The sequence below is a fragment of the Ciona intestinalis genome, unplaced genomic scaffold (assembly GCF_000224145.3).
Source record: "Ciona intestinalis unplaced genomic scaffold, KH HT000049.2, whole genome shotgun sequence".
Taxonomy (NCBI): Eukaryota; Metazoa; Chordata; class Ascidiacea; order Phlebobranchia; family Cionidae; genus Ciona; species Ciona intestinalis.
The window spans coordinates 89,228-116,806 of record NW_004190371.2 but is presented as its reverse complement, the minus strand read 5'-3'; the positions used below and the strand labels follow the sequence as shown (position 1 = coordinate 116,806).

The window sequence follows — 27,579 nt, the reverse complement described above, 5'->3', positions numbered from 1 at the left end:
GTTATAGACATGCCCATACCAAACGCGCAATTAAGTGTATTTGTCTGTTTAATTTGATATTTTTGGCGTTTTGCCCTCTGTCAACTTTGTCTGTCGGCCATGTTGTCATAATAGTTTCGAGTGACAAAAACAATGTTTTTTATTTATCTCTAAGCTATTAAGTAAGAACTAAAGGTCTCTTTTACCTAAAATGTTATAGATCTTCATTTTGGGTTAGGGAATAGTTTGGTTGTTTTGCTGAAATGGCTGCACCGATTGCCCAGATAGAAGATGAATGGGAAAGTTTTGCAAGTTTTTCTCCAACCAGATTAAACATGTGTTCCACCAATGTAGAACAATTGGAGGACGTAAAAAATCAAAACATGTCTTTTGGAAATAGTGAAAACCTGGACAGTATTGATAACTTTATTCCTGACCCAGAGTTGCTAAGCTACAGCAGTATGGAAGATCTTGTTCAAACTTTTGATGAGAAATTAGCAGCATGTTTTAGGATTAATGCATCTAATAATAATAAAGTTCAAGAAAATCCGGTGAAGCCATTTAATGCGGAAACGATAACTGATGACTATATTTGGAAACGTTTGTCGGATAATTACGGTTTAGTTCAACCGTTAAATTGGGAAACATCGCTGGTAAGAAAACTTCATATTCCTGCCTTAGATTTGCCTGGTGAAAAAGCTACTTCAAATGAGAAGGAAGTAAAAGCTGAAACGGAAGATCCAGAGTTGGAAAAACAAATGGATTTTCATAGAATGATTGAATACAATGTTTACACTGAAGAATCGGGTTCAGTTTACCAACCTCCTTATGGGGAGAGTAATAAGATGATGCAGACTGCTGATGAAGTAATAGAAGAGTTGGAAGAGATCATGCATGATGCGGATGTTGCGAATGCTGTGGAGGATTATGAGATTCAACAAGAAACCGGGATCATTTTTGACAAGTCCTCTCTGGAAGATGGGGAGTTTCAGGAGCCGTTTCCTGCATCCGGATTAAGACCATCAATTGGATCCCCATCCAGTCAAGAGGAAAGTGACCGGGCATCTGTGTTGAAACTGCTTACCTTATCTGAGTTAAATGATATTAATGCTGATTTAGAAGATCAGGTAAAAATGCTATCAGCGGATTTACTACATGAACTTGGTCGACGAGATGAACTAAACTACGAAAACGAGGTGAAAAACTGTTTTATTTCTCGTGTCTTAGAAGTGCAGTACAAACAGGAGCAATTTCGAAAAGTGGCCGCTGCACCTCCTAAAAAGTTTGGACGTTTAAGGAAAAGCGCGACGACAGATTCTGTGTCAGCTGGCCGGTACTTAACATCTGTTATTCCATGCAGCAGTGGTCCTACACCTACCCTTGAAAACTTACAAGCCATGATTAAAATCTTAGATGCAATTAAATCAGATAGTGATGAAGTTCCCTCCCTACTTACAGCATATATTTTAAAAGTTCTGTGTCCTGCACCTAATGGTTCAAGAACATTAAAACTTTGAATTGAACAGCTTTGTAAAGCTGATGGAGAATTTGCTTAAAGGCTGCAAGCTTTCTGACCACTTTGATTGAACATCAAGCTGTATCCTCTCTTAACAAATGCATTTGGATCCTAGAAACATCTTATTTATTAACAAAATTTTGTTTCAGCAACAGCTAGCATCAAATTTTAAAAAATAGTTTTTTACTACTGTTTATAAATATTAGTATTTGAACTTGTCTTATTTGAAATTTCATTCCCATAAGCATTTCATAGTTAGTAAAAGTATTTCAATTGGCAGTTTTTAATATAATGTGACAGCAGTAGTATCATCACTAGAATCTATTTCTGAAGCATTAGCTACAGGTAATGCATTGTAACCAACTCATGTATAATGAATTAAGCTTTTCACCTCGTACATACACTGCATGTGGAAGCATTATCCTACACTAAAGCAACCTTTTTTTTAAATTTTTATTTGACCACATCTGAAGCACCCATATTACCATTATATTAGCTACGTATATATTTTGCTGCAGACACACCTGTCAGATACAATATAATGTTATTTGCTTTTTAATGTTGTGTACAATAACAATATGGCAGCTCAAAAAACAAAACATTTTTTCACAATTTGTTTTGAAGTGTTTTCATACACAACAATAATCAATAACATCGTATGTCAGCCAATGTATGCTAATGCTTATAATGCAGTAGTAGGTTTAATTTAATACTATTGCATCAACATGAAAGCTAATAGCCTATTGTCACAAATAATCTTTTTAGTTCTGTAGCATTTTTAAACAGTAAACATTTATGAACAATAACAAAAAAATCTGTAAAACAATCTTAAAAATAACATCACCTATCCAATGAAAAGATATTTTGTTTCTATATTTGTCTTGCCACATTCATATTATCACCTGCTGTGTCACTGTAATGCTTGTTTTTGATTTGTACGAAAGCAGACTTTTAATTGTTTCTTTTACAGCTTATTTCTGTAACACAAGATTAATTTCACAATTGTTGTATTTTTATCATTTAATAAGGTACCAGTTGGTACTATGCTGTGATTTCTTGCAGTATTATAATGTTTTAATTTACGTGTTCTGATTTCTGTAATTTTTACTTTACCGTATAACATTTTTTATGAACAGTAGTAACCCAAATACAGGTGAAATTTCGATTCGAACAATTTGATATTTTAATTATCTGAATATAAAGGCAGTGTTAAAAGTATTAGTACTACTTTAAGACAGCATGTGTATGTTTAAATATTTAAACCAGTGTGAAATGTTCTATGTATCCTTTTAAGTATGTTTCACAATGTGTTTTGATTATTTTCAAACTTCAATATTACTTGAATTTGCAAATTTTTCACTTTCCCAATTAACGAAACTCCTTTAAGCCAAATTTAACTGCCGTCATTTTTTCTTTTGATTTTACATCATATTTGCAATGGTATTATATTTATGCATGGCTTTTTATTTATGGTTATGTATTATAGATAGTTAAGTATGGAGGGTAGTGAAGGATCATGGGGTGGAGGGAGCATGAACCAAGCAAGTTCTGTAAGTATTTTTTTATTATTTCACTTGTTTTAAGTTTTTTTATTTTACCAGCGCATGCGCCACAGTGTGTCTGCCGTCCCATTATTTTTTGATAGCATTAAATTTACAACTAATTAAGTCAAATTTGTTTTGCAGGATTGTTTGTTTGGTATAAATTGCTGCCTTTATTTGCAATAACTATGTTCTAATTGACTTATTGCACAGCAGTACAGCACACTATTGTCTATTTTGTTTGAAAGCTTATTTAAAAGCATATACGATGTTTTACAAAATGTGTGATAAACTACACAATATTAGTGTCATTTTTTTAATAAATTTTAAATTCTGCTATCTTTAAATTATTCATAAATACCTGGATTCAATTTTCCACTGTCGTTCAGCTATTTATGTTTTATGACATCATAACTCCACAGATGGATTCAAATGTTGAAGATGGAGGAACTTCAATTAAGGATACTTGTGTCATGGAGATGTCAAGTAAAGATTACATCATGGAACCTTCTATATTTACTTGTCTTAAACGGTAATTGGTTATGTATATATAATAATTATTAACTTTAGATTGTTGTAATTCATTTTTGGGTAATTGGCCAAATTTTTAATAATATTTATCCAGCTATACTGGTTAATTGGGGATTTACTGTGTTGGGGTTTTTTATTTAAAAAGCTGATTGATTAAATTTAAAATACTTTTATTATAATATTAGTTTTTGTGTTTTGTTTGTGATGTCATTTTAAAATTCAAATTTTAAAATTTGCCCGGTTTTATTTTTATTTTTTTTATGCCATTTCAGTTGGTGTGTATTTTGTCTTACTACACCAATATATAAAATCCAACAATTACATAATGTCACTTTCTAATTCACTTTGGTTTCAATTAACACAGTTACTTCCAAGCTGGAGGAATGCCAGAAAAAGTTGTGGAATTATTATCGGAAAATTATTCTGCTGTTGCGCAAACTGTCAATCTTCTTGCTGAGTGGTTGATCATGTGCGGTTCGTACAGTCGTACATTTAATAAATTGTCAGAAATTTTAACAGAATGCAAAACAGTTTGTTCAAGTTTTATTATATTCTTTATTTGTATATTACTAGAATGATACTAATTTGTTTTCTCACTAAAGTTGCTATTATTCAAATGATTTTTTTAAAGAAGAATTCATATAATATGTCATCCTGTCTATTACTGCCTGGCGGCCTGGTCACACCATTAAACTAATACATTAATTTGAATATCTTTGCTAGTTTAATTTTGCAAGTACCTTAAATTAATAGTAGTTTGTAAAGAGAGCATTTTAAATATTGAACTCAACTTTTCTTTGTTTCCTTAAATGGAACCAAAAGGGTTTAATCGGAGAATAGCACAAAAATTTGTAACTATTGCTATTATCATTGCTACTATCATTAGTGTATTATCTATGTAGGTCTGGCGCCAACTCAGGTTCAGGATTTGGTGGAAGATCATCTAAAAGATTTGCTTCTCAAGCATTTTGATCCAAAGAAAGCTGATACAATATTCACTGAGGAGGGAGAGGTATGATATGGTCTATTCCTTCACTATTTATGTTAAGTGGGCATGGCAGGGATGTATTTTTAAGATTTTAGCTTTTAGAGTTATCAAGTACAGATACCAATGAAAGTGAAACTATTGCAAAGGTTTAAGTGTCTTGGAACCACTAAAATTAAATCAAAAAATATATATTCAGAACTGAAATGGCTTTCAGTTTGAAATCCTACAATTTTCAATGAATTAAATTCAAGTGAACTGTGGTAGCCTTTTGTGCCTTTTTGTTATTTTTTGATAATGAACTTTTCCGATCGGTTAAAAGCTTTGCATTCAAGTGCATTGCTAATTTGCGAAGATGCAAAATTATTCTGAATTTTACGTAAAATTATATTAAGCCTGAAAGTCGATGTGCATTATGTATGTCTGTCATGAATTATTTAAGTAGAAAGGCAATGGAAAAACTTTGTGGCTAATACTAATCTATGGTTGCTCTTGTTGATTTTTGTGTTTTGTTTTGTATTATCAGTTTCACAGTTTGATTCTAATGTATATAAGTGAGCTTCAGCTTTCAAAATAAATTTTTAACAAAATCTTGGATGACTTTGATAAAATGCCTTTAAATTCATACTGAAACATAGAAACTTCATTAAATAATGTGGTGGACACTTTACAGTTTGGCCCTGCTTGTTTGTACAGACAGCCGGATAAAACATGTTCAAAGGTGTAAAACTGTAAATTAAACATCTGATGTCACCTGCTTACACATCATAACCTTGATCTTTGTTTGTTAATAAACTGTGCAATGTTATTCAGACTCCATCATGGTTGGAAAGTATGATCGCCCACCAAAAATGGAGACAACTGTTTTACAAACTTGCTGAGGAATATCCTGACTGTCTCATGTTAAACTTCACAATTAAAGTAAGTTAAATTGGCTTGTGATTTACAATGCAAGCTGGCCCAATAGACATGTCTCTTGCGTGACATATTACATTGTATTTTTTGACAATAGTTTGATGTATAAGCATGGTGTATACCGTTATAGTTATAGGCTTAGCGATTCTATCACCAAGCTACACAGTTGAAATGAGAGTATTCCATTTTGCTACAATTTTTTTTTCTTCATTTTTGTTCTAATACCTGCAAAAAATGAGACAACTGCGTAGGCTTGAGTGTGAGCATAAATCTATTTTATAACTTCCTACAACAACACCGTGATTTACCACTGTTTACTTTTTATTTTGACTCATGGCGTCTTGTGTGTCACATATTGTTTGTAATATTTCCAAGCATGAGTTTGTAAATAAAATTGTGATGATGATGCCGTAAGTAAATTACCATAGACTGCACACACAGTAGAAAGGGTTAGTGATTATTGTATATTGATCCATGTTGTAAATCAGTGTAGTAATTCAAGTGCTGCATGTTGTAAAACATGTGTTCAATATCTGACTTGTTGCATACACTTCAGTTTTTTTTTTCTTTTTTCCATTTTTTTCTAATATACCAAGAATTTTTATCCATTAATATCTTAAAATGTATTAAACTATGAAATTGTAGTTTTCTCTTTTCAAAATGTAGTTCATTTTTAATTAATGCAGTGAATTAATTCCTATTTATTAAATGGTTAAAATGTTATATGTAGTAAAAAATATTTGAATCTCATCCACTTTTCCACTGCAGTTAATATCCGATGCTGGCTACCAAGCAGAAATCACCAACGTATCAACAGCATGCACACAACTTGAAGTTTTTTCTCGTGTTTTACGAACATGTCTTGCCACCATATTGGAAGGTGGGGCAGAAGAAGCATTGAAGCAAAATATTCCAGAGTTTGCTGTAAGTTTTTTTTAAATTTAATCTTATAAATAAAAAAATAGTGATTTATTTCTGTTTAAATGTTTTTTTAGTTAAAGTTTAGTTTCAGTAATCTGAGATACGTAATGCGGTTTAAAGATATTAGGGTTTAATTTATTTGCTTTAGTAATGTTACTTTCTATATATTACTATGTGGGCCTATACAATATAGCTAATGCTTATAGCTAATGCCTGCAATAGTTTATGCACATGTTTTGTTGACATTTTGTCTAAGTATCTTTAATACAGTTAATGTCCAATTTTTAATCAAATTTTGAGGTAACGATTGTGTTTGCTGTAATTATGTTAGAAATTAATTATTTTTATTTTTAAAAACACTCTTTCTGAAATGTTTTCTTAAAAGTAAAATTATCTTGAACAGAAAATGGTTTGCCACGCTGAGCATACCTACCTCTACACACAAGTTGTCATGGCAATACTTGCTCAGAACAAGAATGGAGGAACTGTAGTTAGGAGGATCTCGCAGGAAATTCAAAAATATGCAAAACAAAAGTATGTTATGTTGATTACAAGCGCCAAACCTGGGGTGGCAGGGGCATCTAGCCACCCCTGCAATATAAAATGTTTGATGCTCATGGTGACGTTGTATTCTGTATATAATGGAAACTTAGAAGCAAACTAAATACTTTTGCACTTTTGACATGCTACCTTCATAGACCATTACGACATTCTTCAGAAATTGGTATAGGTGAATAGACTACAATTGATCGCCTTATTTGCATATTAATCAATTCATGCAATGCTATCATGTTACTTAAATATAATCACAGACAATGTGCTGTTCATAAAAGTGTGAAAAAAAGTAATTGTAAATCTCTATAAACAAACTTTCATGTACATTGGTACATGCATTAAATGAGTCAAAAATTTTTATTTAAACTTGAGAAGAAAAGGCTATAATAATTTTGGTTGCCTGTTGCCTCTAATATTTAATAAAATAGTTGTGCTAATACTTTAAGATGTTAACCAGTGGTAAAAGGTTTTACTATCTAATGCAGAAAAGCATCATACTCTCCTCTTGTGCTTATTGTGCTTCCACAGTAATTGCATTGACCAGTTTATTGATTAATCAATAAATTGAATGTTAATCTAAAAAAGTTAAATCTTTTTTTCAGTGGACTTTTTAAGTTCCAAGCCCCTAAAACTTAGTAGTAGCAATTTTAAAAGTTTTTCTTTTTTAAGAGAATATTTAAAACAAGGTCATATTTAAAACATAATCATTAATGTCTGTGTTTATAGAATATTAAATAATATAGTCTGGAGTAACTTAGGCTAACATTTCTATTCCATGGCAGAGTCAACAAAGTACATGCCCAAATGTTTTATTAATGAACCGAAATAGTTAGACAGAATAACGGACTGTTTGAATTAAAAAATAAAGTACAACCAGGGCTGGATTGGTAGAATCGGATTAACAACTTGTCAACTTATCAGACCCTACTAAACTGACACTAAAGTGTCAAAACTACGAACAGTCTGTATTTAACTTAAAGTAATAAATTATGTTATTTCTTCATGTGTTGTTCCCCAGTAAATCTTGTAATACTATCATATCTCATTAAAATCATCACATGTTTTAAACAATATCTGGACATTGTTTAAATAGTTTTCAAACAGCGAGAAGAGGTTATTGTGGTGAATGCTATGTATACCATACGATGTTGTTACCCCTAGTTTCAAAAGCAGGGATAACATTTTACCCCTAAAGTTACGTGTCTCACCCCATTTAATTATTTTCCCAACAATTTCTTCCAGGGGTCATGATGTGACACATATAACGCTAGCACTAGATGGCGCTACTGCATACCCTCGTGCACAACAGTGTATAATGTCCATGTTATCCAAATCACAACTCAACCCTGGAGATGTCACTATCCTGCATAAGTTATATAGCTCTGATGATCCACCCCCTGTCAAGTTGTTAAGGGTGAGGGTGTTAATGTTTCCTTTTGTTATTATAGTATGGTGGGGGAAGATGGGACACATGTTCATTCTATTTTTCAGTCCAATTTGGTAGTAAACAAAGAAAATTAAAAATTATAAAACTATGCTTTCACAACTCCCTTAAACCTTTGGTAATTGTTCAAAACATGATCAGGATTTAGATATTATGTGCCAAAGGTGTCCCATCTTCCCCCACCCCACTATATAAACAAATAGCCTAATCAAGTTCGAATTTGTATTCAGCATATAATAATTGCAATTGGCAATATTGTTTTCTAATTTTAATTAAATTTAGGTTTATTTATTTCAAATAATATGGTCTCTTTCTCATTTTTAATTTTTATTTTTATTTCTGCTTTCAACTTTTTTTAACTTAAATGGTACAGAAAAACAATATTGATTAAAAAACAAACATAATTTAATGAATTGTGAAGTTGAAAAATATTGTTACTAAATATAAAAGTTTTTTTTTCTGTTCTTAAGCTAGTAAATTCCCTAAATATATAGTTGTAATAAATAAATAAATATATCATTTTCAGTTTCCTTTGTTTCTTGAGTTATTTGTGGATAGTTTGTTCACGAGCAAAGGAACCAAGATCAACCCTGATCATAAACACAAATATATCTTCCTACTCGCTTATGCTGCAAGTGTTACGGAACAACTATACAGAGTAAGTTGTATTTGGCGTCATTTTGTTATCATTATACCTGTTTATAATTCTATTCTTAATACTTGAACAACCTAGAAAATTGATTAAATCTAAACTTTAGATACAATCTAACAGTTGAAATATTTGACACCTACAAAAATTGTTTAACATTTTTTCCTGCTAAAGTGATGTATCTTAATCACTCACTGGAAATTTTAAAAACTTAGGTTTGCAGTATCTTATTTAATCGGTGTCTTAGCATACAGTCATGTAATTATTAAATGATGCATGTAATAGGCCTATAGTCAATACAGTTATATATTTTTTTCCATGCAGTAGACCCATGGTTAATAGGGGTAAATACAGGTATATTTTCTATGCAATAGACATATAGTAAATTCCTGACTTCAACTTACACTCATATACATTACATAACTCTGTGGTAATATCAGGGCGATCGTAGAAAGATAAACTGTGATGAATTACAACAAACTTCACAAGCCATTGATAAAGTTCATCACCTTGTGTGTGGGGGGAAAGGACAGCTTGAATTAATGTCAGAGATTGGGACCTTGTATCACTGCATAAGGTGGGAGAGTAAATAATAAAAGTATTTTATATTGTTTGTGTTTTTATGGTGTATGGTGGCTTTTGAAGATTCCCTGACAATAATTTTAAGCAGGTTAAATGCTAAAACAAAAGCATGTAATTTATGTTGCTTGCAAAAGGTCTATAATTAGAAATAAATATTGCGTAATCAAGTGTGTTGTATCATTAATTGCTTACATTGTTGTATTATCAAGTGTGTTGTATTATATCTGTAATACAGGTTGTTGTATTATATCTGTAATACATGACTTTGCCATGGGAGGATAAAGCAAGTTACATTCATTCATATTTCTACACTAGATATCCTGTAGTTGCCACGGGAGTGTTGAAATGGATTGAACAAATAGTTTCCGATTCAACTTACTTTGAGAAGCAAATGGACCATACGCCTCTGCATTTAACTTTGTTAGATGAGGTGAGAAAAACTAAATACAAAAATTAAGTAGATAAGTACTTACAGTGTCTGTACACACATGTTAAACACCTTTTTAAGACACGTTCATTATTTGTAGTAACTTCCCATGTTGTTATAGATTGTCTCATGCCATGTTTTACTTCACCAAGATGTATTGAAGTTGTTGATCAATCTTTTTGAACTTGCATTCTCAAATCTTGACACTCTAATTCAGCTTGAAATGAAGAAAACAGTCCTGGACAGAATGGTAGGAGATGCTTATAATTATCACAGTGACAGTTTTTATCTATTTAACTTTTTATGTAACAGGTCCATCTCATGAGCAGAGGTTGTGTTCTGCCAGTGATATCTTATATTCGAGATTGCAGCGACAAAGAAGGCACAGATGTTTCTTTAATACGACATTTTGTTACTGAGGTATGGCTGTTCATATATCTTTTTGTTGGGTTTCAACATACAGCCAAACATAGCTGGATTTTTCTCAGAATCTAAATATCGTTCAATTAGGTTGAAAAAAAAACGACTTATTGTTCTGAAAGTTCTGGGCTTTAAAATTGAGCCATGCTATTAGGTTAACCTGCATCAGAATCTTAATTTTAAAAATAGATATATGCTTTCTGTGTGCAAGAAATAGTATGGTAAAATGTATGTTGCTTTGCAGGTTCTGGACATAATATGTCCTCCATACACATCTGACTTTGTACATATGTTCTTGCCAATTATTGAAAACGAAAGCATCACTGGCTCTCTAAGAAATGAGGATGGCAATGATCCAGTGTCAGACTTTATAGGTTTGTTTTAATTAAACTAGGAGAAAGAGTTTAATATAATATATGTATACAGGATAACAGTTAAATGGGTGAAATGTTTAAGTTTGTACATTTTCTGTGTTTTTATGTGCCCATATTTTACCTTAATTAAGGTATTATATACCAATTTAATATTTCTTTTTAGTTCACTGCAAGACTAACTTTATAATGGTTACATGATGACAAGAGGGTATTTCAGCTGTGACATATCATCATTGTGACAAGAGGTCTTTACACCAAGGAGGGTTGTATAGAAATGCATACAATTGATGCATTTGACACGAATGTATTGTCGAAACTGTCAAATAAAAGAGTTCGCGCGTTTAAAAACTGTTTAATAAAAATTTAAAAATATGTGCTTGTTCTTGTTTGAAAATGGTTTGATTACCGTGAGGATAATTTATTGAAAAAGTGTTAGGTTTGAGCCTGTGCATTAGAACTAATGCCACATTTGCTGCTTGACCAAGCTTATATGCGCAAATACGTTAATTTAAAGACAAATCCTGATGTGGGGCTGTCGATAATCAGTTTGCCTTAGAATCCGCATTCTTTGCCCAATGGTTTATGCCAGAGTCGTATAAACACCGAGTAGTCCAACTGCCGTCTATGTGTGTCCAATATAGAGCAAAAGTGGTGACTTTGACAATGGGTTTAAACGAACTTGTTAAGTTTTGTTTGTGTTTTCCTATTGTGGGAAGGTGTAAAACAGCTTCTATTTACCTTACCAAACATTTTTTAGAAAAAATGTATAAATTTAGCCGCAGTAAATGACTAAAATGTCGCAAATCAACCGCTTCTAGTTCTAATTTATGACTTTTTTTGACACAGAAAACAAATAACACATGTTTTTTACATTTTTCAACCTTTAAATTTGTTTTTAGGCCCAAGTTTTTCTGTAATTTACCGAAAAACATACATTTTCCCTATACCTACTGTGTTATTTTGGACCCAAATTACCGTTCAATTTGTGTTTTACCATAGCCTATACATGTATGTATAGGCTATGGTTTCACGTAACAATGGGTTGGACTACTCGGTATTTCTATGGCTCTGGTTTATGCCTCTCTTTGGTTGATTAAAATCTCCTTGGTTTATGCTGTATCTATGTCTACTATCTGTCAAAAATTGACATGTTATTTCTATTCGACCTGGTCACCGCCCTTGATTTTCTACATTTTCAGAATCTGATTTTGTTTGTGTAACAACTTTAGTGTATTTCTTTTATTATTTACATTACTTATTGATAGTTTTATACTGTCAGCGATATAGACCATAGCCATATTCACTTATATTCAAAGTTTAATAACCAGCAACGATCTACTCATTTCAGATTCTTTCGGATATATTTTTTGCCCCGGAAACGCTGTTGCTGTGTTGTGTTTCCAAATTTACTAAAAACAGGTCTTTGGATTGCCATTGTCTTAAACTTGTATATAAAAACACGTTTATAAAAAGGTTTTCAATTTAGAATTCCCAGTACTGTAATTTGTAAAATAATGTACATTTGAAGTCCAGAAGTTGTAGATTGTAAATTTTAAAGGTGTGTAGTGTGTATAGTATATTGTTTAAGTTATCAGTATTTGGTGTAAAGTTTGTACACATGACTACTAAATCTATCCCCCAACTTCGACGCTATAGGAATAGTATTTCAGTAAAACAAATTATTTAAAGTTAGATTTGCATGTATTACAAAGTTAGAAGTAATTGAACCAGTTTAGTGAAAAAGGTTAATATGCCAGGTGCACTCATGATTTTGTTTACAAACTTTTGGTCATGCATGCCATAATTTGTCAGACGCAGCTCATTTATTTAAACAATGTACTAATTGCGTACACAAAAAAGGGTATTCCTAATTCGGCCTGGAAATGTATGTACTTTGCTGACCAGTTTTTATTAAAAGCACAAAATAACTGTCTTGCACATGCTGTTGTCCGGACCTGTAACTGATGGTGATGTTATACAAATGAAATAGTATTATACATAATAATTACTTACGTTATATGACGTACCAGTGTTTGTTGTGGTTCTTAGATCTGTTAATTTGACATAACATTTGTGTTCATGAGGCATAAAGTGTACATTTCACGTATGTTATTTGTTTTTTCTATTTTTATGCTATTCTAGCCGTGCTTACGACAAAAACAGTTCTTTTAAAAACACAAAACAGTAGGTTGCACAATAAATAAAGTCCACAACAACTACATAAAACGTAGTTTTCTAAAAATGTTTGTATGAAATAAAAAACCCAATCATGTCTGTTCCGGTATAGTTAATTTAGTTTGTATCAGTTTCTAATTCCTATTCCAGTAACTCATGTAAACGTAACCACTAGTCCACTTTAATGTGTAAACAGCCTAATTGCGCTTATGTTAGATTCCAAGTAAAATCAAACCCTGAGTACGGGTAAGGGATAAAACAAATTATTTGTGGTGTGTGATTTATTTTATTAAATTTTGTTGATTTTCATATGTAGACTATTGAATGTTTGACAACTGAAGAAGTAGCTTTGTTTTATCCCATAGCATTGATAACATGAAACAGCATTGTTAGCATCACAATGATTACATGTGCACTGTTTTCTTAAAATGACGTAGCTTTATGTTTACTTAAGTTAGAAACAGAATGATTCTTGTTTAATCGAATAAAATGTTATTCCTTAATTATGGGTAATTTTTGTTTGTTATACGTGCTATTATTTTAGCCTTTTTGTAATAGACCTTTGTTTAACCTATTATTTTAGCCTTGTTTTAATAGACTTATGTTTTCCGCTCAAGTCCCAATTAATGTTTTTACGCAGAGCAAACTAATAATGGCAACTGGTGTTGTAATAAGATTAAAACACTTGCCACTGGCTGCTGGTACGTTTGATATTCGTCAGTTTTTCTCCGGACTTCGAATCCCGGATGGCGGAGTCCACATTATTGGAGGAACTGATGGAACAGCTTTTATCCTTTTCTCAACTGACGAGGATGCAAGACAAGCAATGATGAGGGACGGACAACACGTCAGAGCAACAGCTATTAAATTAATGCTTAGCAGCCACACTGAGATGAAAACAGTGATCGAACACAGCCAGAGAATATGTGAGGAATTACGAGGGCTTCGACCTCCTGAACCTCCAATCACTAATTTATCTCATCGGTCCACAGCTGCTGGTTTTCCAAATGCAAACAATCACAGGCAACATCAGCAACACAACAAACAGCCAAGCCCCCAAGTGGTCCCAGAAAGTTTAGGGGGCAATGATGTGTTCATTGAAATGAAGGGTATACCTTATAACCTTGATGATAATGATTTGGTTATTTTTTTCGCTCCGTCCCACATAGCTGCAATCAGGTTTATGTTGGATGAGAAAGGAAGAAATAACGGAACTTGTCTTATTAAGTTCAAAACAGTTGTTGACAAAGAAGATGCCTTACAGAAAGACAGGAAATATCTTGGTGGAAGATTTATAAGAATTACAACCTCTTCTGAGCGACAATGGTTATTGGTTAGCACACAATCATGTGAAACGATTCGCCCTGGTGAAAGTCGTAAAAGAAGCAAAACCATAACTTCCAGTGAAAACACACCCAAGCGTTCAAGAGCTTTGTCTCCGCTTAAAAATGAAAACTGTGTTGAAGTGCGTGGCTTGCCACAGAATGCTGATTATCATATCATGTCGGGGTTTTTCTCAGGGTTAAATATCGTGGATGGCGGGCTATTTATTGAGAATGATGGAAAGATTTGCAAAGGCCGAGCATTTGTGGAGTTTGCTGCATATGCTGACTATAAGAATGCATTGGTAAGAGATGGGGATATGATCGATGGAAAGCAGGTTCGTGTGATCGGGCTCAGCAGACAAAACATGATCGATCAGATTCGCAAGTTTAAAAAGTACATGAGCGCAAAACGTGAGGAGGAATATAAAAGAGAACGGGAACGGGAGAAAAAGCTGGAGCAGAAACGCGTTAAAGAAGAGGAGGATAGGAAGAAAAAGATGGAGCGGCATGCTCGGAAGCAAAAGGAGATGGATGAGTGGTTGAGACGTCAACATCAGAAAGAGGAAGAACAACGGAAGCGTCGAGATCTTGAGAAAAAGATGTTCCAATTTGCAAACACAGAGTTTCCTCCAAAAGTAGAACATTCGTCTCCATCTCCTGCTTCTTATACTGAAGAACACAAAGCTAAAGAAGATTATGTTCCAGAAGAATACAATCCTGAAGAATATGTGCCTGAAGAATATATTCCTGAAGAGTATGTTCCACAACCATCCTCAACCAAGGATTATGTTTATCCTCCTGTGGGAAAAGATGAGAAACTTGAATATGCTCCAGAGGAGAATGCCGCAGGGGTTGGTGAGATGGATATTGAAGAAGATAATTCTCCTCCTGCCAACGTTTCCACATCACAGTCCTCTATATCTTCGGTACCACCTTCAATACCAACACCAACACCAACCAGGTTTGGTGGTTCTGGTAGCGTGATAGAATCTCCAGCTTTAGGTCCAGTTAAATTTGATCCAGCAGTTCCACCACCTCCATTACCTTTTCCTTCTCAGATACCATCATCTTTCCAACCAATATCCGCCCAGCCACCAATTGCCAGCAATAAAGTTCCAGTCCACCCATTGTTACCTCCTCTTATGCCACCCAACCACACCCTCCAAGCTGCTGGCTTTCCTCCCCCATTCCCAGCAGGTTTACCAGTTATCCCTGTTTCTATCACAAAACCCAACCAAACCGTTGAAATGATTCCTGCCAATATAAAAACCAATGCCCCACCCCCCAGCCTCCCGCCACCTCCAGCTTCATCTACCACACCTCTTTCTGCTCCACCCAGCCAATCCCCAGAAAATGTAATACAGCAGAATGCAAGTCCAATGTCTGCCAAACTTTCACCTGTTAAAAAACAATCTAATGAACCACAAAAATCAGTTTCCGATATAAAACAATCCTGTTTGGTAAGAATTGCCAACTCTCCGTTTAACTGTACAGAAGAAGCTGTCAGGAAATTCTTTTCTGACTTTTCTATTCCACATGATGGTATACAGTTTGTGTACAAAGGTGGCAGGCGCTCTGGTCACATCTTTGTAAAGTTTTCTAATGCAGACGATGCAGTAAAAGCTGCTTTAAGGGATAACCAGCGGATGATGGGTCGTAATGTATTAGTTGGGCAGAGTAGTGTTGCTCAAATGAAAGAAATTCATCATAGAATATCTGGAGAGCATTGGTTTCCTCAGTTTTCTGTAACTCCAGACATAAAAGAACAAGGTCTTCTATCTAAAAAGATTAAAGAAAACAATCTCACTTGTGTCTGTATTGGCAACCTGCATTCACGAACCATTACATCTGATGTGAAGAACTGTTTGTTGAACCATGAACTTTCTGAGGATGGAGTGACAGTTTTAATGGATAAGTCAGGACTTTGTATTGGCGAGGCCTGTGTTGAGTTAAGGTCCACTGAAGACTGTATAAGAGCTACAGATCTCGACTCGAATGTTAAAATTCTAAACAACTCTATTCAAGTTTGGCCTTTGTCAAAACAGGAAATGTTAGATAAAATAAAAAATCACAATCAGAAAGTAAAAGACACAATATCTGGTAACCATTTAAATGGTGCGGGTCGTGCAGATACTTCAAAGAAAATGAATGCCCCAATGCCAATGGATATACAACGAGAAATAAACAAAGTAACAGATTACCCATTACACCCTCCCCATGGTCCCCAACAACCGCCCCCTATTGATCCCCACAGACCCCCTGGTGGCTTACCCCCATTCGACAGACACCCTTATGATAGACCCCCACTAGGTTTACCCCATTTTGACCGCCCCCCTCCAGATTTGTTTGATAGACACAGGCAATTTGGACCTGGGTTGCCCCTACCACCTTTGTCACCTTTGGATCGCCGACCACACTACCCACCCAACGATAGGTTATTCCTCCCAGAGTTATTACGAAGGGACTTGCCACCCCACCCTGTCCCCGAACCCTTTATGTTTCCCCCTCACCACAACGGCCCTCCACTCCCTGGTAGGGGTATTCCTGTTAACCCAAATCAAATAGTAACTGTAAAAATGAGTAACCTTTCATATGATATCACAAGAGAGGATTTGCTTGAATTTTTCTCGGGATTTGATCCCCTGCCAGACTCTGTACAGTTAATGTACAGTCAAGGGGGCAAACCCACAGGCGATGGAGTGATATCGTTTCCACATATTGAGCCTGCTCGAGCTGCTATTGCTCAAAGACATAATAAATTTTTGCTTCATCGTAATGTAAAACTGAAGCTACAATAAACTTCAATATAGCTAGTGCCATGGTTTAGCATTTGGATTTTTTTAAATTGTTTTTTGTGCTAATTTCTCTGCCGTGTCAAGATTTTTTCCCACTGCCAAATGTTAAGGCAACAGTGTTTTACTTTTAACTGTTAGTCTTATAAATTAATAATATCTAAATCTATCTGTGTAAATATCGTTATTACAGCAATGTCTGCAAACTATGAAGACAAAGCAAGTATGCAAGATGGTCTGTGTATGTTAATTCCATCACATTTGAAATTATGTAATTATCTAATGTTTGCTTCAATTTTGTCTAGATGCAAATCAAGTTAAATGTACATAAACTAAATTTGTTTTCAATGTAAATTTTGTGTATTATGATAAAATGTTAATCACAAATAATGATAACCTATGTTTGTTTGGTTTCTAAGCAATGTATAAAGACTAGTCAGCAGAGCTTCTTATGTTTAGAATAACAGTAGCAGCTATGTGTTTTGTCTAAAATCATGATATTTGTTAGATATGTTTCTAAAATCAAACTTAGATGTTAAATCTGCCAATAATTTGATTTTGGCTCCCTAAGATATAAAGAAGCTCAGATAAAGGTTTTAGGTGTGTTAAAAAATGTATATTATACTCTGTTTAATTTTTAGGCAACTGTATTATGCTTAATGTGCTAATGTTTTAACTATTTAAACATGTTTGCTTAGAATTGCCAAAACTGTGGGCATTTTAAATAATGTTTTTGTATTATTTTTTTGCATCAGGGTAGCATTGCATACTAAACATGTTTATTTTAAACTCAAACATCTCCAGGGTTATGTGTTGTGTTTTTAGTTTTTTGGCGTTTAAAGAATGGAATTTTCTACGTTTATGTAAATAATGTTTAGGGCATAGGCGTAATGTTTTAGGTGCTTGAGATGTCCACCCATAACTTTTAAAAGAGTGGTGACATATGTTTTAGGATCGCTGTTGTAGGCTTAAAACTAGCTTTTTCCTTTTTGTCAGATGTTTAAGCAGAGCTTTAATATATTACATTTCCCACAATAATGAATGAGGTTTCTGTATTTAACGACAGGGAGTGTTACAGTATTTTAACGAAGTCGTGTCATCCCAGATTTGACCAAAAATTTTTAAAACTTTCCGCTCATAGGTAAATAGGTGGTACACAACTTTTCAGCTTAATAGTTATTGGACCAAGAGCAATTTAAAGATCTGTTTTAGTTTATTTAGCAATTTTGTGTGCCATAGGAACTTCCTATTAGGAAGTTATGCTTTAGAGAGGATAATAAATGAAATACAACATGTTATTTAACTTAGTGTGTATTATCTGAGTGTTAAACAATATTGGTGTGTGTTGTTATACAAGGCTGTTATTATATGTTGTAACATAACTTAATATTTTTAGAGTAAAAAGACAACATTTTGTTAAATACTGTTTCGCTAACATGACTGAAATTACCATTGTTATCAGTAAGCGTAAATAAAAAGCTGATTTTAGCAAACAGGTACAGCTACCATATTTGGGCCAAAAATTTGCACTAACTTTTACATTTTAATGTTAAGTATTTGCAATATCATGGCTGCATAACACACCATATTGTCTGGGTTAAATAGAACAACTAATTTAAGCTGGTTGTGCTCACTGGGTAAATTAAATTACAAGTAGACTGCTTTATTTTATTGTTGCAATGTTTTTAAGGAGTAAAGGAAAATATATATATTTACATTTTTAAAACGTGGTTGAATGTTTTTATTTATTATAATACTTGAATGTTTTTGATTGTTTATCATTAGTTTTTAGGAATGTTGCGAGTTGTGACCATTTAGGCTCAAACAGGACGAAATTCAAATTGGTATGATTGTAACAGAAACTATATAGTACAATGTATGGCTCAGATGCTTTATTTGCACCTTTTAATTGACGCCTATCTGAAGTTTAATGCATACGTTGACATGGTTGTGGTGTTGGCAGTTTAGAAACGGAAACAGGTGGCTTATCCATTATGCCTTGCTATCAAAAAGGTGCATTGTACCGTATTCCAAGATATAAATAAAATGTTATGTGTTCCTGCAGCGCAAACGTCTTTAACTTGTGGGTGGCGTGTCAGGAAATACAATATATTGGTTTTTAAAGTGCGTTTTAAAGTAGACAGGAAATAGTACGGATATCGTATTAAGTAGAAGATATTTATATTTAGTTTTGGTTGCGGACGATGTAGTTTTTAATTACGAGGAAAAAGTATCACGACAAAAGTTGGTATTCCCTCGACATGCACCATATTTTTTTATTTAACATAAAAGTTTTTAAAATGCACGCTCACTTGTTTTGCCAGCGGAATCCACCGACGTTGGAATCCACCAGGTTTACGTTACCTTACTAGTTTTTATGTAGTCACAATACTGTATGTTACGCCATGCATTAGCGAACATCTATCATATTATCATGACGCAACGCTCGTTTTTTGTTATAAAATGAGTGTAGTAATAGACAAAGTGAATGCGTGTGATGTACTTTCTTACCTTTGTATAATTGATTACTGATCGCATGGAAAAAGTCGATGCCGCAAGCCTTTCTTCGCGCAATTTTAGGTTAAAATTTCGGCACGAACGCCAGAGATTGTACAGTGATATCAGTAAGACCTAAAGTTCATTTTAAAGCAAATGCTAAAGGAATACCTACTTAGTTTTTTGTTTCTTTATTTGTCGACATTCTCACGTCGTTCAGTAAACGAAAAAGTCCAGACATTGATCGTCTTGTCCATGAGAGATCCAGTTTAAATATCGAGCAGCCCCTTGAACAGCACTTACACTGTCGGTAATTAAAATCAAATAGTACTGGGGGGGGGGGGGGAGATAGGACACATTTTTATTCTGCCTTCTCGTCACATTTGGTAGTATAAAGAATTATAAAACTTATTCTTACGATTCCCACATACCGTTGTTAGTTGTTTGAAACATGATCAGGATATTTGAATATTGCGTGCTAAAGACGTCCCATCTTACCCCACAGTACTATTACAACAGTAAACATTTAACTGTAGTTAGAATAAGGTCTAAGCGCGTAACAAATATTAATATGTATTAATACGTTTACTTTTTCTATGGCATGCGTATTTTATGCTTTAAATATTTATTTAATTGACAAGCGATGTGTCTCAAATTCGTGCTTGCACTATTATCAGGTAAGGTAAGTTAATGTCGCCCCAGTAAACAAGTTAGAATTTTTTCGAATTTATTTGTATTGACTTCGTAGCCTGAGGCCCTTTTGTCTATGTTCTATGGTTAAAATACTGCAGTGATTATGATTTTTTCAATGTCTGTTGGATTCATTTAATAATTGATATAGTTGGGTGGGGGAAGATGGGACACCTTTTCGTTTAGTTTTCTCTTTTCATTTGGTAGTAAACAAAGAACATACAATGAATTATAAAACCATATCTTCACGACTTCCACAGACCGTTGTTAATTGTTTAAAACACGATCAGGCTATTTGGATATTATGTGTTAAAGCTGTCCCATCTTCTCTCACTCTACTATACTGTTTAGTAAAGTGGTTAATTTTCGAACTGGTATTTATTTTCCATGAATACCGTTTTTAATTTGTAATACTAAAGTTGACCTGGCCGGTAATTTAGGTAGGTTCACTACAAGTTGCAGAATGCTATTAATAAAAAAAACTTTTAATATTGTGTCCCATTTTGCCCCACTTTGTTATAATACATTTTTTATTATAGGTAAACTGCAGTTGTTATATGTAATATTTATTAATTGATATTGCAATAATATCTATTGTTTTTAAATTAATACCAATTCTTCATACAATAAAATACTGTAGATAAGATGTTAAAAACTATAGTAGTGAGGCAAGGCAGAGAATTTTTAAGCTTAATTTTTAGACAGCGGTGACCTGTTATCTGTTTTCATTATATACGTAACTACATCAAGCTATATATAACAAAATAACTATTTTTCTCCGACAGATTTGTTATAATGTAGGTTAAGAACTGAAATAGCTTTTTAAGCTTGATAAATGTAAAAAATATGGATGATGATGACGTCATGCAAGCAGCAAGAAAAATATTTATTGAAGATTATGAGACCGAACTCAAAGATCGCGGGGTACTTCCCCCGACGCGAAACCAGCACCCACTGTTCCCGCCGTGGTCAGTGATCGAATACGAAGCAATGGAGAGAGACAAGGCGAAATATTTTCTCTATTTTTACGCCGTGTTGACGGCCGTGAAAGATTTTAAGCAGCAATTTGGCGGTTTTTCTGAAGACAAGCTGCATGTAATGGTCCTAGGTGCTGGACGGGGAAGGCTGGTTGATTATTGCCTAGATGCGATTCGTGAGAACAATGTGAAAGGTTTGGTACACGTCATTGAAGTTAACAACACCGCGAACAAGTTACTGCGGGAAAAATATGCTGGAAACCCCGCGGTAAAAGTTTATCGACCCGTTGTTATCCGCGACGAAGATGAGATTTTGCGCGCGGCTGCTAAAAACCGGTTGGAGCCAGATTTAACTGAATTGACTGTTTTGAAACCTGTCCGCCTCATTGTTTCTGAACTTTTTGGTTCTTTCGGCGACAACGAATTCGTATCTGAAATTCTTTCAGCAGCAACTGGCCTTTTCGGATATCGTGACCAAAATAACGTAATTAGCTGTATCAGTATCCCTGCTTCATATACAACTTACGCCTGTGCTGTTTCTTCACCAAGTTTGGAGGAATATTTTAAAAGTAAGCCTGTACACTTAAGTGTGCTTGGCTTACCAACGGATACAGTATTCTTATCAGACCTAATTACATTGTATACTTGCGAATGTACTTGTCCGTCACCGATTCTCTCATCTAGTTTTAAGCTACCGACTGCAAAAACCGACTGTACAGTTGCTAAAGTTACCGGGTTTGCTGGATATTTTCGTGCCAAGTTATACAGGGACATTTACATTGATACACGGCCCGGTTCGTCTCAGAACACATATTTTTGGGAGGCTGCATTTTTCCCTTTGGGTAACTCATCAGAAATTAAGGAACCAATCGAATCAGTTAAAATTTCAAGAAAATGTACAAGAAAGGCGAATCATGATTTATTAAAAATAAGAAATCCAGTGTATGAAATGTGGTATGAATGGTTGTTAATATACAACGATAAAAATGATTCTGTGACCAAAGTTTTTAACGAAAAAGGTTCCAAACACAAATTGCACTTGTGATATATTGGGGTGGGGGATGATGGGACACCTTTAGCACGAAATATATAAATATTCTGATCGTATTTTAAACAATTACAATGGTCTATGAAAGTCGCGAGGACAAGGTTTTATAATTCCTTGAATGTTTTTTGTTTGCTACCAGAATGTACGAGAAAATAGAATGAAAAGGTGTCCTATCTTCCTCCATCCTACTATACATTTACTGTTTGTTTTTATTTTATTTTTTACATTAGTTATGCAATTGTTGTAAAGTGACTGTTGTTTTATCTTTTTTCTTCAATACAAAACGTTTTTTTTTTAGACATTTTGCGTTTGTACTGTTGCATGCAATTTTTATCGGGTACGAAAGCACTATATTGGTACAGTTTTTACGTATAAATTTCTTCAGTTCAAATGCGACGGTGTAATGTAGTTTCGGTTTCGAAACCGAATGTACAGTCCTCGTAGGATGGCGGTCTGTCAATCATACTTAAGAATGATATGTCTGTGGGCAACGATGTTAAAGTTAAGTTCCACAGTATAGTCTATATACTCTATGGAATTTTTATCGTTATCGTCAGGGTAACCGCGAAAAAATGCGTCTAAAAAGAGTATTAGTTTATTCAATAAGCAAGCTATTTTTTGAGTATTTTCAATGACGTGTGTGTATATTTATATAATATTTTACCGATATTGTTATCTTGCGCGTTTCTTCGTTGATTCGACGCATTTTTCGTCGCAAAGAACATGTTTATAGTGACGTCCATATCGCTGATGTCTGTGACGCTTATGTCGTCACATATGTTCACTGTGACGTCACAGGATGACGTATTCTGTGGTGAAATAAAACGATTTTTGGTGATAGATATTACGATACGAAAACCGCATGCACAGTAGATAAATTTAAAATACTGACGTCGTTTCAATTTCAAATGAATTAAACCAAAAAAACGTAAACTGTTCGTTGCGTATTGTGTTTTGGTGTTGTGCTGTGACAAGTAGGGTAATTTTAAAATACGTTTACAAAACAACAGTGTCTCTTCGCTTAAAAACATGCCACTGGTATAAGTTGGTAATATCTAAGTTTTTTATCTGACACTTACTGCTTTAAACTTTGATAATCGAAACGGATGTAATGACGTTGGTTTTGATGTTATTACGATCTTTAATTTACGGGGAATTTTCCTTTTCCTTTCGCTTAAAATTGGGGATTCGCTTTCGTGGTTCGACTCGTTGATGCCACATACAACAGTAATCTGTTAAACGGTTGCTAGATTAGGGATTACATTTTGCATTTTTGATGTACACGTACCGTGGTTTTAATTTTTTAAACAGTAAATATTTTGGAATGTGCAAAACCTATAGCATGGTATTGTGTGGTAAGATGGGATACTTTCAGGACCTAAATCGTATTTGTAGCAATTAACAGTGCTCTTTTAAGTTGTGACCAGAGTCCGTATATACGGACTCTGGTTGTGACGATACGGTAAAATAATTATCTAATTTTCTTTGTTTACTAAAAAATAAATAAAAACATGCCCCATACTACCATATATCGGTTGTTTGATACACTTAACAGTAAAGTTTATATAATCACAACCAAGTTGAACATTTAACTGACAGACAAGAATTAAAACGTATATCCTATAATGTGTATGTTTTTTATCTGGGTAAAGTCCTACGATGTGTCACATCATGGGCTTAAAATGTATGGACATTCTATATGTGTAGAGTATAGGTAAAATCGTGGTCTACTAAAAATAAACTGACCGCCAGTTTAAACGTTTTTCTTCTTTTTACTGCATCTTCACAACGGTTGAATGCAGCTAGTATTTGAGATCGCACCGGTAGTTGTGAAAATGGCACATATGCGATGTAATCTGCGTGAAGTAAACCGAAGTTATAAATCATCTGTTTTACTTGGTTATTCTGCTTCCAATTGCATGTTTTTGGAAAAAAACATTTCTTCAATTTAACTTTTACAAAAAAAAAACAGTTGTTTGAGCAAGACATGGCGATTGGACCAGTATGAATTTTAAGAGCTGTATTGAAAGTGACACACATGTTACACATTCTAAAATTGCCCTGACGCGCAAGGGTATAAATGAGATACATTCATAACATGACACCACATACCTTTGCAAGAACACGAAGAACGTTTCTTGTTTGGTTTTATGAAGTTGCATTGAAACAGAACTGGTTGATTTGGAATTTTATGTTTCCAATTTTTTAAAGATTCCAAATCGTTTGGTATCACCACAGGACTGAAACAATGAAATGAAATAAGTTTCTTAAAACACTCAAAAAACTTTCTTAAACATTGCATTAATTTTCTATTTTTTTAAACTTTTCTGTTGCGCAATTCATAAAAACTTTTCACACTAATTTTATTTTCTAAACCGACCTTTTTACGCCCTCTCTAAAATTGCTGTTTCTGGAGTCGACAATCACAGTCATTTTTTCTGAATTTTGACGTAACAAGGAGATGTAGTTGATATCGTCGGTATCTCTTTCGTAAAAGTTTTTCGTAAACTTGGATAAAGTGCTCACAATAATGTGTGTCATGTTCGCAGCCGTATGTCCTCCCTTAGAGCGTTGTTGAAATTGTTTAAATCTGGCCAAATCAGCCCCTTTTAAACTCAGCGCTTGCGCCTTTTTAGTGAAGTTAATTAAAAAAAAAACGAGCTTGATTGACGCCATGCACCCTCGTTTTTTATTGTTTCTCCAATAACAATTTCGCTTTGTGACGTCATATTCGGTATAGACACGAGTTTCTGTGATGAAATAAACGTGAGTTGTGCAATCATAGTACACTGTTAGCGTCCTCTATGATGCATGCTGGCACAAGACAAAACCCGAAACTGTTTAATTATCGAATATATTGTATGAGTAATTGAAAGATGTACCACTTGGAGATACCCTTTGAAATCAGCTATTCTTAGTCACAAACTATTTATATATAATATATATATATAACTTACTACTATATATATACAATATACTAATATAGGGTAGAGGAAGACGGGACCGCTTCAGTATATACATATAAATATCCAAATGTCATGATCGTGTTTTAAACAAATAACAACGATCTGTAGGAGTCGCGAGGGTTCGGTTATATTATTATTTGATTTTTCTTTTGTTTACTACCGAATAGGACGAGAAAAAAAGAAGATTGAAGCATGATAGTAAAACAAAAATCAGTACACAGTTAAACAAATGCGGTATGTTTGTTGGCCATATATTGTCAAAACGAGCCTATTCCATTACACACCATATTAAATCAGTGATGATTTAACTTATTTTGAAAAAACACCAGACAACACCGACGTCGGGCAACACGACGGTAGTAATAAAAAGCGAAACACACCAAGCATCCTATAGTAATTTTAACCTTGCATCGGGGTGCAAGTCACAAGTTTCATGGAATATCATGTAGCTTTGTACATATTGAAACCAAAGCGAGGTACACTTGTATAAGCCTTTTCGGGTCGCACCATCAAAACATAACTTTTACAAAGCAATGATAAAATGTTAAAGCGGTGTGTTTTGTGTTAAACTCAAAAGTCGATTATTTAGCTCGTTAACAAAAGCTACGTAGCCTAATATGTACGATTTGTAGATGTAGCCTATTGATATAGTAGGGTGGAGTAAGTTAGGCTTACTCTTTTCTAGATAAATAAAACTATTTTAAAAATCTCATCTCCATTTTATACTCTAACCTATGACTTTAAAACCACGTCTTTTAAATGTCTAAAAACTGTTTCAAAACGACGACGTGAAATAACAGAATTCTATTTTGAATTTAAATGATTCCGGCTTATTATTAATCAACTATAGAAGATAAAGAACATGGTGATATTATATGAACATTTTAAGACATTTCTAACGGAATACAAGCTTCGTCGTCGAAAATTTTCTTCTTTTTATCTTTAAATTCCACCACCCTTCGTAACTGCAACATAATTTTGGATTATAAAGCTAAATAAGTTATTTCTGTTGCCGAACTATAGCAACGTATGGTACCGACGCAAGCTTATTAGGTTGTCCATGGTAAGCAACTAGAAGTAAATGCTGTACAATATACACCGTATCGTAGTGTGGAGTAAGATAGAACATGCTTTTGTTTTATTTTCTCGTCCAGTTTGGTAATAAACAAAGAATATTTACAAATAGAGACCTGTGGGGGATGTGGGACATCTTTAGCACATAGTATCCAAAGACCCTGGTTGTGTTTTAAACAATTAACCAGCTACCAAATGTGACGAGAAATCAGAATAAAAGGTGTCCTATCTTCCCCCACCCAACTATAAATTTTGCGCCGCGGCTCAAAAATAATGATCAACCGTAACGAAAAGGTAAACCTCACTGATAAACTTCATAAAATGCTCATACAGCATTAACGTTAACCGAGATTAGTAATTCCGGTTTGTGAATACTACGAAATTTTTTATCGCATTTTTGTTTTGTGTAATTAATCCAAATACTACGTGGGAAAACGACAGATTAAAAGGGAGCAGAATAATGCTAGAGTCTTTAAGAGTTATTTTGCACCTGCGCTACTTTATATGGTATGTGAACATTGTGCATATTAACCAACAAGGCGTAATGATACTTTCTCGATAAGGGATCAAATTTTCTTATATTTTAAGCCATTTTTTTGTAATATACTGGGATTGGGAGAAAGCATGATATGTGTATAAATACAGAATACAGCACGTTGTGTATCAGTGGTACATTTCTGGACGTATATACGGTAACTTAAACATAACAGTGTGTACTTGGTATTAAATATAATCACGTATCGGAATTGGGCAGAAAACGCTCCCAACCCATTGATCACGAACAGGTTGTCTAAATTATTAGCCATGCATAAAAACAAAAATTAACAAAATTAAAAAAAAAACTACCTACAAAGTTGCATAGGCGTGGTAACTCGTATGCGGGCATGAGGTGTGTAAAACAGAACACCCGTTTTATAACGACTGTTATTGCTCCGCCACGCACGTGATAAATAAGTTACATACCTCTGCGAAGGACTTCCCACTTTTAAACTTGATGTAAACAGCATAACCAGGAATGAATATAACCGAGCTAAGGCTCATAATATGTGCAACACATTGTGCCCACAGTGGGTAAACATAATCTCCAACTTTTAAAGATTTGACTCCGAATAAATAAAACAAGACGATGCCCTGAAATGGAAAAGATGTCCAAATTAAAAATAATTGAATTTATAACTTGGTCAAAAACGGTCAGTG

The 27,579-nt window shown here is 34.0% G+C and overlaps 5 protein-coding genes and 1 long non-coding RNA gene across 7 annotated transcripts; 4 read left to right on the top strand and 2 right to left on the bottom strand.

Annotated features, from left to right (window-relative positions):
- Positions 1-166: 166 nt before the first annotated feature.
- Positions 167-2,982, top strand: LOC100185614 (fasciculation and elongation protein zeta-2-like). Its single transcript, XM_002122553.5, has one exon. It carries the CDS (start codon positions 243-245, stop codon positions 1,494-1,496), a length of 1,254 nt encoding a protein of 417 aa, XP_002122589.1. The 5' UTR covers positions 167-242; the 3' UTR covers positions 1,497-2,982.
- Positions 2,936-11,211, top strand: LOC100183995 (negative elongation factor C/D). The gene is made up of 15 exons (XM_002129188.4): positions 2,936-3,045; positions 3,459-3,568; positions 3,932-4,041; positions 4,470-4,579; positions 5,366-5,473; positions 6,236-6,391; positions 6,792-6,922; positions 8,186-8,357; positions 8,914-9,045; positions 9,477-9,613; positions 9,934-10,048; positions 10,167-10,295; positions 10,358-10,465; positions 10,710-10,839; positions 11,003-11,211. The coding sequence occupies exons 1-15, from the start codon at positions 2,992-2,994 to the stop codon at positions 11,035-11,037; spliced, it is 1,737 nt and encodes a 578-aa protein (XP_002129224.1). The 5' UTR covers positions 2,936-2,991; the 3' UTR covers positions 11,038-11,211.
- Positions 11,212-13,654: 2,443 nt separating this feature from the next.
- On the top strand, positions 13,655-17,518 carry rbm12 (swan). The gene is given in 2 exon segments (NM_001032599.1): positions 13,655-13,940; positions 14,184-17,518. Coding segments are annotated over 2 exon segments (3,228 nt in total). The 5' UTR covers positions 13,655-13,666; the 3' UTR covers positions 17,138-17,518.
- Positions 17,519-21,307: 3,789 nt separating this feature from the next.
- On the top strand, positions 21,308-22,339 carry LOC101242933 (protein arginine N-methyltransferase 5-like). Its single transcript, XM_026838011.1, has one exon. It carries the CDS (start codon positions 21,308-21,310, stop codon positions 22,337-22,339), a length of 1,032 nt encoding a protein of 343 aa, XP_026693812.1.
- LOC108950198 lies at positions 21,688-25,170 on the bottom strand. Of its 2 annotated transcripts, XM_026838030.1 has the most exons (4): positions 24,455-25,170; positions 24,089-24,198; positions 23,422-23,574; positions 21,688-23,151 (listed from the first exon to the last, which is right to left on the bottom strand). In XM_026838030.1, the coding sequence occupies exons 1-4, from the start codon at positions 24,642-24,644 to the stop codon at positions 22,954-22,956; spliced, it is 651 nt and encodes a 216-aa protein (XP_026693831.1). In that variant the 5' UTR covers positions 24,645-25,170; the 3' UTR covers positions 21,688-22,953. The 2 variants fall into 2 exon arrangements, with proteins under 2 accessions (XP_026693831.1, XP_026693830.1); XM_026838029.1 differs by having other exon boundaries at positions 24,089-25,170.
- Positions 25,171-26,100: 930 nt separating this feature from the next.
- On the bottom strand, positions 26,101-27,511 carry LOC104266485. The gene is made up of 2 exons (XR_717574.3): positions 27,346-27,511; positions 26,101-26,273 (listed from the first exon to the last, which is right to left on the bottom strand). It is a non-coding gene; the product is annotated as an uncharacterized LOC104266485 (long non-coding RNA).
- Positions 27,512-27,579: the final 68 nt, after the last annotated feature.